Source organism: Protomyctophum parallelum (genome assembly GCF_964188405.1).
Source record: "Protomyctophum parallelum genome assembly, chromosome: 22".
Taxonomy (NCBI): Eukaryota; Metazoa; Chordata; class Actinopteri; order Myctophiformes; family Myctophidae; genus Protomyctophum; species Protomyctophum parallelum.
This window is the reverse complement of record NC_139714.1, coordinates 22,998,032-23,014,893: the sequence shown is the minus strand read 5'-3', so window position 1 is coordinate 23,014,893 and position 16,862 is coordinate 22,998,032. Positions and strand designations below refer to the sequence as shown.

The 16,862-nt window shown below is 43.3% G+C and overlaps 1 protein-coding gene across 1 annotated transcript; it reads right to left on the bottom strand.

Moving 5' to 3' along the window:
- Positions 1-3,968: 3,968 nt before the first annotated feature.
- On the bottom strand, positions 3,969-15,811 carry parpbp (PARP1 binding protein; the record flags this gene model as incomplete). The annotated part of the gene is made up of 10 exons (XM_083758177.1): positions 3,969-5,010; positions 5,936-6,134; positions 9,323-9,404; positions 9,528-9,709; positions 10,111-10,285; positions 13,697-13,857; positions 13,949-14,122; positions 14,861-14,965; positions 15,098-15,331; positions 15,662-15,811. 10 exons carry the CDS (start codon positions 15,809-15,811, stop codon positions 4,700-4,702), a joined length of 1,773 nt encoding a protein of 590 aa, XP_083614303.1. The 3' UTR covers positions 3,969-4,699.
- Between the last annotated feature and the right edge of the window lie 1,051 nt (positions 15,812-16,862).

Genomic DNA, 16,862 nt, shown 5'->3' with positions numbered 1-16,862 from the left:
ACTTTCTGACTCAAGGCCGCACGTGCAAAAAGATATCATGATCTCGGTGCACTCCGTCGTACTTACTCTGGTGCTGCTCTCCGAGTGGAGCCACCATCCAGTGAGTTCAGCCATACCCGAAGGCAAGCTAGACGACGAACCAGACTTCGTAGCGTCGCTACTGGACGACGAGGTGATGCCGGACGCCATCAGAGGGGCCCCTTTGTACAGACAAACTCTCTTTCTGGACAACAAACATGAAGACCGAAACCCCAGGATCATCCTTCTGACAGTAAGTGGCATGCATAGCGTACCATCATCCATACCGTGCCTAATCTCATCTAACTTTCGACATCAATCATGATATTTGAACAAACTGGCAATGCTTCCCCATTTGTTTGGGTGGGTTTGTCACTAAACTGCAAAGCAGGGTCCAGCAATGCAATTTGTGCTTTGAATTCTTTCAACAACAAAAAATAAATACATAAGAGAGAACAGTGTACAGTGTACACTGTGCAGTGTATATTAAAAAATAAATAAATCCTAAACATCTTAAAATTGGCAACCAACATCCTAGGCCTACGAGTTTGGTCAGAAGTCACATTTTTACTGCACTGCCGGAAAGCCAGGAACACTATGTGATGAACGTGTCAGATGAACAAAAGCGTAAAAGGTTTTATTGGGTTCACACAGTGAGAGGAATGATGACATACAGTAGGTCTCTGTTCCCTCAAACGTTTGGCCGACACGTGTAAAGAGACGTTATCTGGCAGCCGTGTCTCCAGCGGTGATTATCTCTGCGGTAATGGAACAGAGTGGAACCATGATGAGGGGAAACAAAGCCACTTGGTTGAACAGGAACTCCAGAAGAACAGCCGGCCTACTGGCCATTGCCACAGTTCAAATGGCTTTAGGTGTGCTCAGTGGAAATGTGCCCAAGTAGGACACATTTCTTCCATGTTGGGGTCTGCGATCCAACCAGAGGCAAACAGAGTTCTCTCCATTGCGGTATACCAGCAATTTGCAACCTATTTCTCTCAGTTTTGATATGCATTAGGCCATTGTGGATCCCATTTGATCCCAATCTACGCTGTAAAATGAATATCGCAGGGATTTAAATATCGTGAAATCATCATATTGGCTTTTGTTGAGCTGCAAATTCAATACCACTTAAACCCTCTTATACTTGATATAACAGACCTCTAAAGAGCGCATTTGGTGCGCTCTTACTTCACTCTATAGTCTACACAAAGCAATTTGCCACAAGTAGCAGATATGCAAGCGCAATGCGTTGTGAGCTTGTGGATGGGATATTTTGGGGCGAACATTGCCCCCAAAATAGGGATGCTGGGGGTTAAAGTGGTTAAGCAAAAGTGGCATTTTTAAGCATATTTAGAATATGGCTTAATATCGTTAATCGTAGCCTCGCTTGGCCATACTAATGTCACCGAGGCTACGTTAATCGCAATTATGTTTGCCACAATAATGTAATTTGGTCCCATCCCTACTGTACACATTACTCCACTAGTGGTGGGTACAGACTGCAACCTCACCATAGATACACATCACGATAGAGGCCACGATACGATATACAATATGAAACGTTGATTCCAAATAATGACCATGTGTTAACTACAAAAGCTCTTCTTTATTATTCTGTAGCAAAAGGCAAAACCTTTTTAAGTATTGCACAAATACAATACAACAGTCAGGCCCACAGGGATCTTTAAATTAAAAGCCACCTCGTGGCTTTATCGTGCATTGCAGTCCTACACCCATGTCAAAACTGCATCGCCCACACAATCGATATAGCAGCCTCTGTATCGATTCACATATCAGCGGGGGTATATATATATATCTCGATGTATTGCCATATTGATTAATTGAACCCACGACTATCTATATACTCCACAGGACACAGGACTGAGAGGACACCGCAGACGTGGTCTGAGTCCAGCCTTTGCCCACAGCCTGGCGCCGCTCACAGAGCCCAGCTCAGAACACACTCCCGCTGAATACACCGTCAGCGTAGAGCGCAGGAATGCCGACCTCGACCGTGAGTATCCCACGCCCACTCTGCTCCCGTGTGCATTGCGTTGTCAGAGTTGACCACTTTAAAACCCTTTATATACTTGACCACAGAGTCTCCCAGGGGTCTATACTAGGCCACCTTTAAAACCCTTTATATACTTATTGACCACGGAGTCTCCCAGGGGTCTATACTAGGCCACCTTTAAAACCCTTTATATACTTGACCACAGAGTCTCCCAGGGGTCTATACTAGGCCACCTTTAAAACCCTTTATATACTTATTGACCACGGAGTCTCCCAGGGGTCTATACTAGGCCACCTTTAAAACCCTTGATATACTTATTGACCAGTCTCCCAGGGGTCTATACTAGGCCACATTTAAAACCCTTTATATACTTATTGACCACAGTCTCCCAGGGGTCTATACTAGGCCACCTTTAAAACCCTTTATATACTTATTGACCACAGAGTCTCCCAGGGGTCTATACTAGGCCACCTTTAAAACCCTTTATATACTTATTGACCACGGAGTCTCCCAGGGGTCTATACTAGGCCACCTTTAAAACCCTTTATATACTTGACCACAGAGTCTCCCAGGGGTCTATACTAGGCCACCTTTAAAACCCTTTATATACTTATTGACCACAGAGTCTCCCAGGAGTCTATACTAGGCCACCTTTAAAACCCTTTATATACTTATTGACCAGTCTCCCAGGGGTCTATACTAGGCCACATTTAAAACCCTTTATATACTTATTGACCACAGTCTCCCAGGGGTCTATACTAGGCCACCTTTAAAACCCTTTATATACTTGACCACAGAGTCTCCCAGGGGTCTATACTAGGCCACATTTAAAACCCTTTATATACTTATTGACCACAGTCTCCCAGGGGTCTATACTAGGCCACCTTTAAAACCCTTTATATACTTATTGACCACAGAGTCTCCCAGGGGTCTATACTAGGCCACCTTTAAAACCCTTTTATATACTTGACCACAGAGTCTCCCAGGAGTCTATACTAGGCCACCTTTAAAACCCTTTATATACTTATTGACCACAGATTCTCCCAGGGGTCTATACTAGGCCACCTTTAAAACCCTTTATATACTTATTGACCACAGAGTCTCCCAGGAGTCTATACTAGGCCACCTTTAAAACCCTTTATATACTTATTGACCACAGAGTCTCCCTGGGGTCTATACTAGGCCACCTTTAAAACCCTTTATATACTTATTGACCACAGAGTCTCCCAGGAGTCTATACTAGGCCACCTTTAAAACCCTTTATATACTTATTGACCACAGAGTCTCCCAGGAGTCTATACTAGGCCACCTTTAAAACCCTTTATATACTTATTGACCACAGAGTCTCCCAGGAGTCTATACTAGGCCACCTTTAAAACCCTTTATATACTTATTGACCACAGATTCTCCCAGGGGTCTATACTAGGCCACCTTTAAAACCCTTTATATACTTATTGACCACAGAGTCTCCCAGGGGTCTATACTAGGCCACCTTTAAAACCCTTTATATACTTATTGACCAGTCTCCCTGGGGTCTATATACTAGGCCACCTTTAAAACCCTTTATATACACACAGTACTTATTGACCTACCTACACCAAATATTTTTGCTGAAAAGAGTTGATCTACAAGCATATTTGTGAGATTGTAGATCGGCTATCGCCCTTTTTAGTCTGGTTCAGAAGGTTTCTTTTTCTGTAGTGACACACACACGTCTAATCCAATATTTGTCCCAAAATGGAGATAACTAATGTCATGTCCTTTCTGTCCCCGTGTCTAGTTCTCCGATGTATGATAGGAAGAGTCTACCGACCCTGCTACGACTCAAAAGCCTGAGCTTCTCCTTTAATCTGCTGTAAAATAAAACTTCTTCCTTGTGTTGCATGCTTCCTGAAAATGTGTTGCATGGTAGACAAAGAGAAAAAACATAAAATGTGTAAAACAAAATAAAAGTTTATTAATACAAAACATCATTGTAGGCCATTTACAGTGTGGATTTTTGATGGTATGCCATTAACAGATTTGAGAGTATAAAAAACTATAGGTCGATTACAGCGATGAAAAGGCGCTTGAGGCATAAAGGTTTATTGGCAAGTGCGTCTTGGAGCGAGATTAATCTGAATCCAAGCTCCCACTGATCTGCTACCAAACTGATCTGCTTGGGTTTCAGGCACTCAGCACTAACATTTTCCACATTTAGGGCAACAATGGCTCTCATGCCACTGGAGAAGGAACACATGCAGCCACACACACACAAACTAAAAGATCCACGTTTATCTCCAACATACAGTCTACTATCTTTCATACGTCTAATGCATGATTAAACCAGCTTTCATACATCGTAATGCTTTTTGAAACGACTCCCAGAATGGCACACAGCCAAACAGTTAAAATAACATAAAACATCTGTCAGGTGGAAACCTCATAAGTCCAAAACATGGTTTCAGGATTCAAATTCAGCAAAATGTGCAAAAAACAATGCTTCACAACAGTAGAAGTCACCTTGCGGTTTGGAATTATAAGCTTGCAGATCTGCTACTTTTTTATGGTTATGTGTGACACTGTAGTATGAAGTAGGGTATTCATTTACGAAAGAAAAAACGAACTTATAATATGGAGATCGGAGGTTTTCCGACCGACAGCAACAATATGCACTGAAGAGTATTACACTCTAAAGAAGCTGGTTAGCTTGCCTTGTCCGGCCATCAGCTTCTTCTTACTCTGGCCCTTGGTGGGCTTCTTAGCTGGCATTTTGCCAGGGACACCAGGGGGGCATTTCTTTGTTGGGGGCTGGTTTTCGACCGCGCCATCTTGGTCGACGTCCACCTGCTTCCTCTTGCTGCCTTTGTTGGCCTCTTTCTTACTGCCCACTAGAGCGGCTCCACGGCTCGGGGCATTTCCACACCTCGGCCCAAAAGCAGCCCTCGGGCACACGCCTCTCTGCGTCTTACTGGAGGACCCTGCCTTAGCATCTGCTGGGAGAAGAAGGGAACAAAGAGTTACAGGAAGGTTAACAATCTGGTAAAAAAGAAATAATGGGGAGGGAGGGGCAAGAGAGGGCCGTGATGAAATTGCTGACGTTAGCCCCGTGTTTAAACAGGCCGTGTGTTTATTCTACTGAACCGAGCTGAAATTGAACATTTGTCATGTAATCTGATGGAGCGCAGCCTGAATTCCCACAGAAAGAAATAGTGAAAAGGGAAACGGGAAGAAAACGTAAGAGTGTGTGTGTGTGTGTGTGCACGCGTGTGTGCACATGCTTTTTTACTACAGATGTGGGGGTGAACAGGTTTTATAGAATGGGGAATCATTTAAAGGTTGATGGTAAGTACCCGTCCCAAGGCTGGGATTGGGCAGGGTTCGAGGCCGCGGCCGGGGAGGCGGGACCGGGCTTCGGTCCAGATGTGTGGCGTCAGAGGGAATGGAAGCCTATCCCAACAGAGAGTGGGGGAGTGGGGGACTCAGTACGTTACGGAACTGGTTCCCAAACACCGGGTCGGTACCCATTTGTGGGTCGGACACTTTTTATGGGTTCCCTTATCGTTTGTTTCCTACATTTTGTTTTCAATTATTATTTCAAGAAAATAATTAAAAACCAAAATCAATGTCCCCCTCCCCCCCCCCCCCCCATTTCATGAAGAAATCAAGGAAAATCTAAGAATTTCCATAAATTAGAATAAGAGTACTGAAAATAGCCGATCCTACGGTGAGCTTGCAGTTCTGCCATTTTCAATAGTTTAGGTCCCGGGGCAAACGTCTAATGTCTCTTTTGGGGTCACGGGCTATACCTTGCAGCATTTGTATTGAAACTTGGAGCCGTTCTGCATTAGCACAGTGCGTGCGGTCCGTCTTCCAGTGGAAATAAAGAGGGATTCCTGGAATATGGCTTGAAATCTGTACCTGTGCCCAGGTCCTCAAGAGAGGTGCGCTCTGGATGAGAGTCCTCCTCGTCGACTGCTGCGGCGGCGTCATCACGTTTGGGGGCTGGATGCACACAGGTGGGGAGCTGGCTGGTGCTCAGGAAGTCCAGCACGCGGTTTAGGCGAGGCTCCTCGTCTTTATATGTACAGGCAAACTGAGATTGGACGCGCTCGCTAGCCTGGAATAAATAAAAAAAGTTGTCAACTTGTATCATACATACTACAAAACGCATCCATTTGACCGCAGCATGGCAGCTCATTAAGGGGACACACAGCTCCTTCTCCAAATCATTTAATATTGTGTAAAAGTTCAATTTTCTTCCGTAATATAATCCAAAAACTGAAACTTTCATATATTCTCAATTCATTGCACAATGCACATAAAGTGAAGTATTCAAAATCTTTTTTGGTTTAATCTGGATGATTATGGCATACAGCTCATGAAAGTTTTATGAGACTACTAAAAAACATTTATGGCTGTTATCAAAGCAAACCTGGGCTTCCAGAACACCTCAGTGACAAAGGCCAATCACCTCCATGACACGGGCCATTGATGAAATAATTTGTTAAAAGGTAGCCCAGACCACGTATTGACTGCATACATTAATATACTTTTCATATGGTTGACATATCTCGAAAAAATAAAAAATAATATTAAAATAAATAAGTTTGAAATACTTTATACACAATGAATTAAGAATATATGAAAGTTTCACTTTTTGAATTATATTACGGAAGAAAATGAACTTTGACACGATATTCACATTTGAGAAGGAGCATGTATTTTTTTTTAGGAGTTATAATGAAGTCAAGTACATGAGAGGGCACTATGAGGGGAGCTATGGGGCACACAGGGATCCACAGCTTTCACCCGCCGTTTGATCGGCGGCTCTGGATTATCAGAATCAAAAGGATTTCACCCTTCAGTGTAGTGGGCCCCAGTAGGGAGGAGGAATCCAGGGGAAGAAATACAGTGTGTGCAAAGCTGGGTGGGTCTGTAAAGCACAAAGGGATCAAAGCCTGGGAGAAAAGGCTTTTCAAAAGAACCTCTCAAAAGAGCACCTAAAACAACAGTAACCCTAAGACCAAGGCGGCTGCAATAATGGGAGCTAAAAATGTAGCCTGCCCTGATAGCATGCCAATAAACCATTATCTGGAACGCCCCTGAAAACAATGGGAGGGTCAGGGGATGGAAGAACGAACATATATGACCGACTGGGAACGTCTAATCCAATTACAACAGGTGGAAGCCCAAGGTGGCACTGTGTTCGAATGGCTCCCCTCAATCCACAGGGGGGGAAGGCTGTCCTGAAATGACCCCCATGTGCACCGAATGAACCTCCACTGGAGGCACCTGACCGGCACATTCCAGACAATACAGCAGGTGCAATTCCTCAAGTTCTACAGAATGTGAGCCTCACACACACACACACACACACACACACACACACACACAGCGGCAGACTAGTGGAAATAAGAGATCACAGCAGGTGTCAACATCATAGCAAAGTTAGGTTGAAAATGCATACCGTCAATGATAACGGAGAGCAAATAACTTGAGTGCATTATTATTCCATTCAGGGAAGGGCTGTCACGATTTAAGTTAACGATTAACGATTTAATAAGTGTTTTGGCATTGGAAATGGAAACATCATGAATACAAGTTACAATTCAGTTTCCCTTTTAGGCTTCGTAATAAAAAGTGCAGAGGGCAAATAACTGAAATATACCAAGGAATTACTGCCATTTTTTATACATTTTATACTTAACTTGTAGATCAGCTATTTCTGCTATTTTCTTTTAACGCGGCAACCTTGTAGAATGTAGATGAACATTTTTCAACATAGACATGATGACGATTATGAAAAAGAATTGAGATTATCTGAAATTATTGCGATTAGACGATTATGTAATAATTGTGACAGGCCCAGCAGGTGCAAGCAATTCCTCAAGTTCTACAGTATGCGAGCTGCACGAGCATAGCGGTAGTGGAAATGACAGATCACAGCAGGTGTCTTCAACATCCTAGCATAGCACAATCAGGTTGAAAATGTATAACATCAACAATATCACATAGAGCAAATAACTTAAGGCATGGATTGCTTTATTATTCCATTCAGGGATTGGAGGAGAGCAATTTGAGAGGTCCCCCATGCAGAAACTGAAATCTGTCCATCGGCCCGCTTGTGTGCCAGTTGACGTCAGCGGCATGATGAAACCGCTGGAGAGAGGTCTGGGGGGATAAAGTAATCCAGCAGACAACAGGAAACAATAACCTTTCAAGTTTCCCCCAGCTAGTCGGGTTACGCGACTGATATGGCGTCTTCAAAGTGAAATTGATGCAGAGAGCTTCCGCTCGCCGAGTTCAGGAAGCGGTGAGCTACCCTGGGACCATTACAGCGCACTCAAACAGGAAGGCGGACACAGATTGTGGGGAGCTGAAATGACATCTGCTTGCGCAATCACATAAAGGAGCCATCTCACAAAATGTGTTTAGCACAGTGTTTCTCAAACGTTGTGTGCCAGGGACCCCCCAAGTCGATATATATTTGACTGTGGACCCCCCCCCCCCCCCCCAGGGACGCCCAGAAGAGAACACCATTTTTTTTCAAAACAAAACAAAAATAGATGTACAAGCTTGCAGCGCACTGTGAGCTTGTAACACTTGTAGCCTGAGCGTGAGAAGATTTCTAGGAACATGAGGATACACGATGCGACAAGCTATATGGGTGGGCTATATGGTGATAAATCATAGGGACACGACACAATGTCTCCATGATATGCATTTTCAGAGATAAGTGTCTATAGTGATACAGTGAATGATCTGCTGTTCTATACCTTCATTTATACTTCTGTAGAACGACGGTTTCGTTCTCCATAAATAAGTATGTTGGTCTACTATAAATGGTCCATTACTCCTTTTTCTTTCCATTACCTGTATGTGGTTGCACCGTTAACATGAAAAAACATGAAACAGAATCGTGGATCATGTGACATTATATTTTTCCATATGGCCCACCCGTTATGACAATCTGATGCACTGTGTACGGCAGTAACAAGGTCCCAACTCCCAAGCACTGCTAACGGGACACCAGGAGGGTTGAATCCTCTGTCCATAAGTAGTCTCATTCTACAGATTCAAATAACACCTTTAAACTAACACTTGGAGCTAAAACGCAGCTGTGCAAACGGAAACGGTGTGGAAGCCAGTTTAAGATGAGGGCTTCAGCTAAGCAAATAAATAATATAATACCGGGGAGAAATTACAGGATGTAAAGACATTATTTTCAATGTTTGTACATCTGATTCAATTTGGAGTAACTGATGGTTTGGATTTGGTCTCATGGATGAAGGGGGCCTGGGTTACCTTGGGCTTGAGCAGGTCTTGCCGACTCTGGACTCGTTTCCTCAGGGGCTCTGGTGAGGATCCAGTAGACACCTCGGGGGACCTGGAGTCAGAGCCACAAACACAGGCAGAGAAAATAGACCTTTATAAATTACAAGAGCTTAGAGAAGGTTACGCGATTCAGATATTAACTCTTATTAATCTTCGTCATGTTGCAAAGCCCAACCTGAACAGTGTAAAGACGCTGGCTCCCTCGACTTCACCAAGGACAGGCTGGTCCTCCGACAGGAGCTCTGCCTTGTTGGTGCAGGGAGGAGCCAATGCCTCTTCATCCAGTATGGCCAGCAGCACCTTCACCGTGTCCCGGCCGCCCAACGCAGTGTTGTGATTTACCGCATGCGATTTGAACTGGTGAAGGGGGGGGGGGGGGGATATTAGTTCATGTAGTTACAATGTAATTCAGAGGACGTTGCTCTATAGCACTAACTGCAGCATATTATTCCATTTTGACCCGAGATCAGATTCAAAAAATGTATTAGACATCCTGACAGTTTTCTTAAAAAAAGCTATGTTTCTATGTCAGTGGTTCTTCGATTTTTCAAAAATAGCAGACCTACAAGCTCGCCACTCGGTGGTGCGCTATGAGCTTGTAGATCTGCTATTTTTCAATCGCTAAAGCATAACATAATGCTCAACACCAAAAGGGGTATACCCGCCCAAAATGGGTTATATAGATTTTGAAAAATACACCAAAATGAAGTGGTTGTACACAGGGGGGGGGGGGGGGGGGGGTCGTCGTGAATTTATACCCTGGCTGGACTTGGGCCCGTTCCCGATCCCCATGTCTGGTTCTGGTGCAGTTGAGAGATCCTCTCCTTCAGCTCCTTTGCCGTGGCGTCGGCCTGCACACACACCTCATCTCCACTGCTGCGTCCCTTCACGAGCACCGCCCTGATGGAAGACACCAGCCTGGCTCCACATGCACTGACGAGCAAATACGGAAGATATATAAGGCATGGTTCCAGGCAGTGGTGGGTATACTCAAATAAAAGTATCAATACTGCTATATGGAAATACGCTGTTACAAGTAAAAGTGCCAGAATTCAGAAGTCCAAAGGTATTGGCATAAAAATGTACTTAAAGTGCCAAAAGTACTCATTATATAGAATGTCCCATTTCAAGTTAAAGTAAAATATTTGCCTCTGAGATGAAGTGTAGAAGTAGAAGTAAAAGTATTGAAAAAAAAACTACCAAGTAAAAATACCTCATAAATGTACTTAGTTACTTTCCACCACTGCATGATTCTAATCTGAATAATAAAAAAAAAAAGATATTGTTCCAGGTCCTCCCAAGCATGTCTACTGGATCCCCTCCAGAAAGCCCTGAGGAAACGTATTGGATATATTGGGTCTCGGTATTATTTATACATCCAATTGAGCTTCATTTCCTTGCAGGTCTAGGAGTTATGAATCAGAATATGTACCCTATAAAAGTCATCCTGGGCATCGTAATGTGTACGCCGATTCAGGCTTCCTTTTCACCGTTGATGGAGCAGCCCCTGAATTTGTCTCTTAATGACATCAAGGGCCTTGCAGGCCACGTTGACAAAAGGCGAGTATGCATGTTGCAGGTTACTGTATGCAGATATTATAAAAATGAAAAAGGTGGTCGTGGAATGCGTAAAGCAAACATAAGTCCATAGACTTGGCTGCCAAATTAAGCATCATTTTGACTTTTAGAAGCCTGCACATATATGGCAGAGTCACTTTCATTCATTGCAGATTCACTGCCACTGTATACGCTATGTATAATTATGTTTTTGTAATGGACTAATAATAACTCAACCTTACCGTCTTCTCCTGAATGTGAGAAAATGTGGACCGTATTGACATATACATGTCGGCATGTAACGATATATCGTATATATTGATATTAATTCCGACGATATGAATCGATTTATTAAAGAAAAAACGATTTTCATTTTGTGTGAAATGTGAGCTTTAGTCAGACATATTCCATCATATTCAAGTGCTTTTGGAGAGAAAGTAGTCACTTTCAGTAGTAGAGCACTGTAAGCTGTGTGTGTCTGTGACCAGGTGATGATGGTCGTTGATGCTCATAACCCTAACCCTATAACCCTAACCCGAAAGTAGAATATTTTGTTTAAAATATTGTGAAAAATCGTATCGTGACCCTCATAATATGATACGAATCATATCGTGAGTTGAGTGAATCGTTACACATTTTATATATATGTATATATATATGCAACACATGACCAAGAGTCATTGCGAAAGATGCCATTGTTTTCTTCCACATCCCATTGCAAATGTAATCTTCCCAGAGCCAATGCATTAACATGTATTTTAGTCAAACCAAGCCACCATGCCAAGCAAAACTAGGTCAGTGCTTCACGTTCAGTTCAATGTCAACCCCTTTTGTATATTATGACCAACAGCAATCTTGGGAACCCATTTGCAAAACAAGGGGAAACAGCGGCCTCTTTCGACAGTCCGTCTGGAGAGACAAGCCTAACAGTAGTGTGCACTGTGCACTGTAGCACTCCCTGCTAAAGAGATCAGAAAATGTAAACATAGCAAGGTGGAAAGGCGGCCGTCCAACCGTGACCCAACTCTGGAGCGCAAGCGAGGCTCAGTAACTGAATCATTTGGGAAAACAGATGTGAGCGGAACAAAGGGCCCTGAACTCTCCATAGAAGGCGTTTGTGTGAGGAAATACAGTATTCCGCCGAGGGTGTGAAGGGGAGAAAAAGGTGCAGGTTGTTGGACCCGTTTTGGCCTGGTTCACATCAAATGGTGCCTCTTAGCCTCATAGCAATGATTTGATTGGCTGAGCACCCCATAGTGATGATTCGATTGGCTGAGCAAAGTACATATTGAGGATAAAAAGTGAAGACGGAAAAGTGAGGACGCAAATTGTGATTGGCCGGAATGAGAGTATGTGGGATTATGTATGATGATAATCACACAGGGGTGATTTTATCGTCTCCGCCATGCCGAAGGTGTGGCAGAGACAATCTTTCACCCCCGTCCCCCCGTATAGCTAATCTCTGGTAGAATTGGACCGACCAGCGTGAAACTGTGCACACATAGCCTACTCCCTGGAGGCCACAGAAGAACCTCTGCCCCACATTCTTCACATCGGCCTGTTATAGCACCACCAGGCTAATCTTGTCTGTAAAAGTTGATTTAGACCGGACAAAGGTTCTAGTCTAGCCCACAAGACCTGATGCCGATTCTAAATCAGTTCTCACACTTTGAAGATTTTTCTAAAATGTAAAAATATAAGCAGATGTATACCATCTTGCAAGTTCGCAACGCAGCGAGTAGTTCTCGTTTAGGGTCAAAGTTTAGGACATTCTTAGATCCCCGCTACTACAGGGGCTAAAAAAAACCCCCATCTACAACAGGTCTTCAGTCCAATACTATGCTGCCATCACGATGTGGTCCAACTTGACCGAGTAAAGCTATATTCCCCCTGTTGGGACTGGTACAAAAGATGACGTCTTCTACAGCTTTACCCCAAAGCTCAGTGCTCCTCATAATTATTTAACTACCACACCATTTCTGATAACCACGTGTGTTGCATTGCCAAAGACTTGATGAACAACATATACACTCTGTAATAGCATTAAAGGGTGATCTGAGCAGCTGAAAGTTTGAGGATAATTCATCTAAGTAAGGAACAAATTATTTAACATTTACAAAAAGGCTTTGTTGTAGCAAAGATAAACATGAGTTAGCAATCTCAATGTTATCATAGGAACCAGAGTTCACCGTCATTAGAAGGTTTAGAGGGAGAAAAGTAATGATCTGTATACAGCAACGGAACAGGTGGGGTTTGATTCCACGATGGTAAAACGGATCATGAGAATTTGCCTGTGATTTTGATGTGGTCTTTCTACATAGTTTAGTAGGGGAGGCTGAACAAACAGCCAAAAAGGACATGCACATCTATATACGTATATAGGCTGGGTGCTGGATCAAAATAAAGTCATAAAGTCATAAATGAAAAAATCCGCACACCATTTGATGCTCCCAATAATAGCTTTACTGAAGCCATTCTTCACCCCATGGGTGAAATTCCATCAACTTCGCCCAGCTGATGGCTTCTCAGATGGTCATGCTGAGCATTGGGGGCTTAAGTGACACATGGGCAGAATGGGAGTCAAACCGGTAACCCGCTGCCATATAGCTCCTATACACACACCTCAGACAGCTACGACCTGCCACATGGCAACAGTTTAACTGTAACCCTCGCTCAATCATTTTAAAAATTAACAAACAAGCGTGCATTTGGTCTGCATTTTGGCAAGAACGTAAACAATGGTGAGACAGAAAGGACTAAAGAAGTCCTTCAGCTTGCACTGTGTACCTGGCGTTTAGGATCTCCCCCAGTATCTCCTCCAGGTCGTCTAAATACTGGACAAACTCTGACAGGCCTTTGATGTGTTTCCTCAATGGGTCGGACACTGGGGGGGCAAAGGCAGAGGTTTTCCCTCCAAGCTGGATGGCCCTCACAAAGGATGAAACAGCCTGTTGAGCAACGCAAGCAAATGTTGGAGCAAATTTTATTTTTTTCACCTAAAGTAATAAATGCATGTTCAATGTGACTCTCCTTTCTTACCAAAAAGAATGAATTGTTGCTTTTACATGCTGCATGCTTTATGTCAGTGAAGGCTTGTCGTCCGAGCGCCCTGCTGGGGATGTCTAGTGTACACGCTAAGGCCAAGTCATTCTTTGAGTTCACCAGTAAGTCCAGATAGGAGCAAAACACTCTCCTCACCACCCTCTTCATCTGCTGAAAGGCAGAGAGGATGTAGGTTATGAATCCAATACATTGCCAACTTTCCAACAACTTGAAAATGACTGGAACTTCAATACAGCCTCAACTAACAACATTTGATTAGAGGCAGTACTCTTCAGCAGGCAGCAGGAACAGTAGTTTTATGTCAGCTGTATTCGATTATAGCAAGCAGCAGTTGTCTGCCTTCCATTTTGAGTTTGAACCAAAACTTCCCAAACTTCATCATCGGCCTAGCTGGTAGTGCAGTAGCAAGCAACCACTCATGAATCAGCAGGTGACAGAGAACAGCTGCAGGAAAAAAGAGGCTGCTGCTGTGCAAAAGACGCCTGTGTCCGGGCCCACATTGTGTTGCGTTTTAAAACATCTGCATGGTAATTGAATTCACATTGCTCTCTTAAATCTAAGTGATATGATTTAAAAGTTCCTGTTAATAAGAGTTAGTAGGGATTCCAAAGAGTAAACTTGTGCAGCAAAACCTGGGGGAAAACAAATAATTAATTCATGCCAGAAGCGGGGGGGGGGGGGGGGGGGGGGGTGGGGTGTCACACTTGTTTTGAAGTGAGGGGCGCACACTTCAAAACCACATGACGTCACGAGTGGGGGCCTGTCTTTTGGGAGAGGCACATGAGACAAACATTAAAAGTCCATAGACTTGGCTGCCACACGTGTGTAAAATAAAATGCATAAAATAACATGAAACACTTTAATGTGTGAAAAATGTTCATGGCATACCTGTAAGCTGTGAGGCCTGGATTTGTTGGATGGCGTTGAAGGGACCGATGCATCTGCCAACACAGGGGCCTCAATGTTGCCCGACAGAAAATCAAACAGCTGGACCTTGGCAGCAGAAGAAAATAAAGGATTCAGCGATAAACTTGCTGGCTCGATCTCGAGGACAGTAGCATACTGTATCTAATCATTCGCAATCAAAGCCTGGTTTCAATCAGGCCCCCCCATCCATGCACTTACCGGGCTCACCGGCTCCTCTGGGTCCACCTCCAGCCTCAGCTGTTTGTACATGGAGTGGACATCGACCAGGTCCACGGTGTTGGAACGTTTTAGGAAGGAGTCATATGCTTCCCGGATGAGATCATAGTTCTTTGGGCGTAGGACGTTTGCGAGGGGCAGGTGAAGTTTGTCTAACAGTAAGTGTTTCCAGGCCATCAGGACATCACTCAGAGCCACTTTGAACTCTCCACTCTCCTGTCAGAGGGAGAGAAAACACAGAGGAGGCAGCAGCCATGATTATTGGCTGCCTGGAACCAATCAGGGTTTAAAGGCCATAAGTAGAACTTCTCCCAGAGTCTAAAAATGGGACATGAGCGGTCTCAACAGGAAATCTGTGGTAATGTCATTGGTTGTGAACATGACATTTTGACTAATGATTCCCTCAGGCTGAGGTGGTCAAATAAAGTACCCTGGGATGACGATGTGAATTTGGCTCATAAAGCTACACATGTGGGTGGATTTATCACTTACACAAGAGCGTAATAATTAAGTCTATATAGTGAGGTGGTTCTAATAATTAATTACCTGTTTATTCACTTCAGCCATGTTAAGTTGTAGAACCATCAGCATGCCATCAGCTCCATGAATTGTGGTTCTCTCTGATTTAAGAACTCTGTGGCATTCTCTCCTGAAGACTTTTACCAATGTCTTCAGATTGTCTTTTACAGTTACCATTGCTGCCACACACACACACACACACACACACACACACACACACACACACACACACACACACACACACACACACACAATAAATAATGTCATAAACTACCCTTGTTCTCCTAATATGCAACACAGACAGAGCTTACCCACCAACAGTGAATCATGGAACAAATTAGCCTTCAAATTTGACCTGTGATAGTGGTGGCAAGTAACTAAGTACATTTACTTAAGTACTTTAGTACATTTATTTGAAAACTTTAGTTACTAGTTAATTGTGTAGATTTTGATTAGTATTACAAACCATACATTCAGTGACAGTCATTTGAAACTATAGTACTGCGACAATGGCCCCCAGAAGTCGGCATACCCCTACCGGAGTTAGGACCAAACACAACATAGTTTTTCCTCATCTCTAAGGCCTCCCATACATGAAATGGATTCTTGTATAAAAATATTTTACTGCAAAAGTGGTGAAATTGTTATTCAAAGTTATACACCTCAAACTAAAAATAAAGCCTGTCCGTCTGGTGGTTGAGGCACTTAAAGGCATGTAGATTCACAATGGAAGCTCTGAGAGGTTCAAAACTTGGCATACTTGAAGCCAGAACATACCTCTACATTCTAGAAAAGACTGAATGTCAATATCTGAATGTCAATATGAGATATAGTCATTTGAACACATACTTACAGTAGGCGGAATTGTACATCTATGTAGATGTCTTCTCTACTTTGTAGTGACTCTGGAATGGATTGTCATAGCAACACATATGATGGCTTGTAGGAAAGGTGAGGTTCTACTGAATCCAGCAATACCAATTGTGTAAATGTAGCTTGCATAATCGTGGAGTTATGCCACAAAACATATATGGTGTCCCAAACGGGGGGAAATAAAACTAATGAAATCCACAGTATCACATTAGTTTTATTTTTACTTCACTTATCAAGGGTGGGAAAACATAAACAAATCACTTGAGTAGAAGTCCCTAAAATGTATGAAATGTCTCAAACTTGAGAAATGAGAAATTGTGAACAAATAGATGCCGCTTCAATAGAGAAATATGCA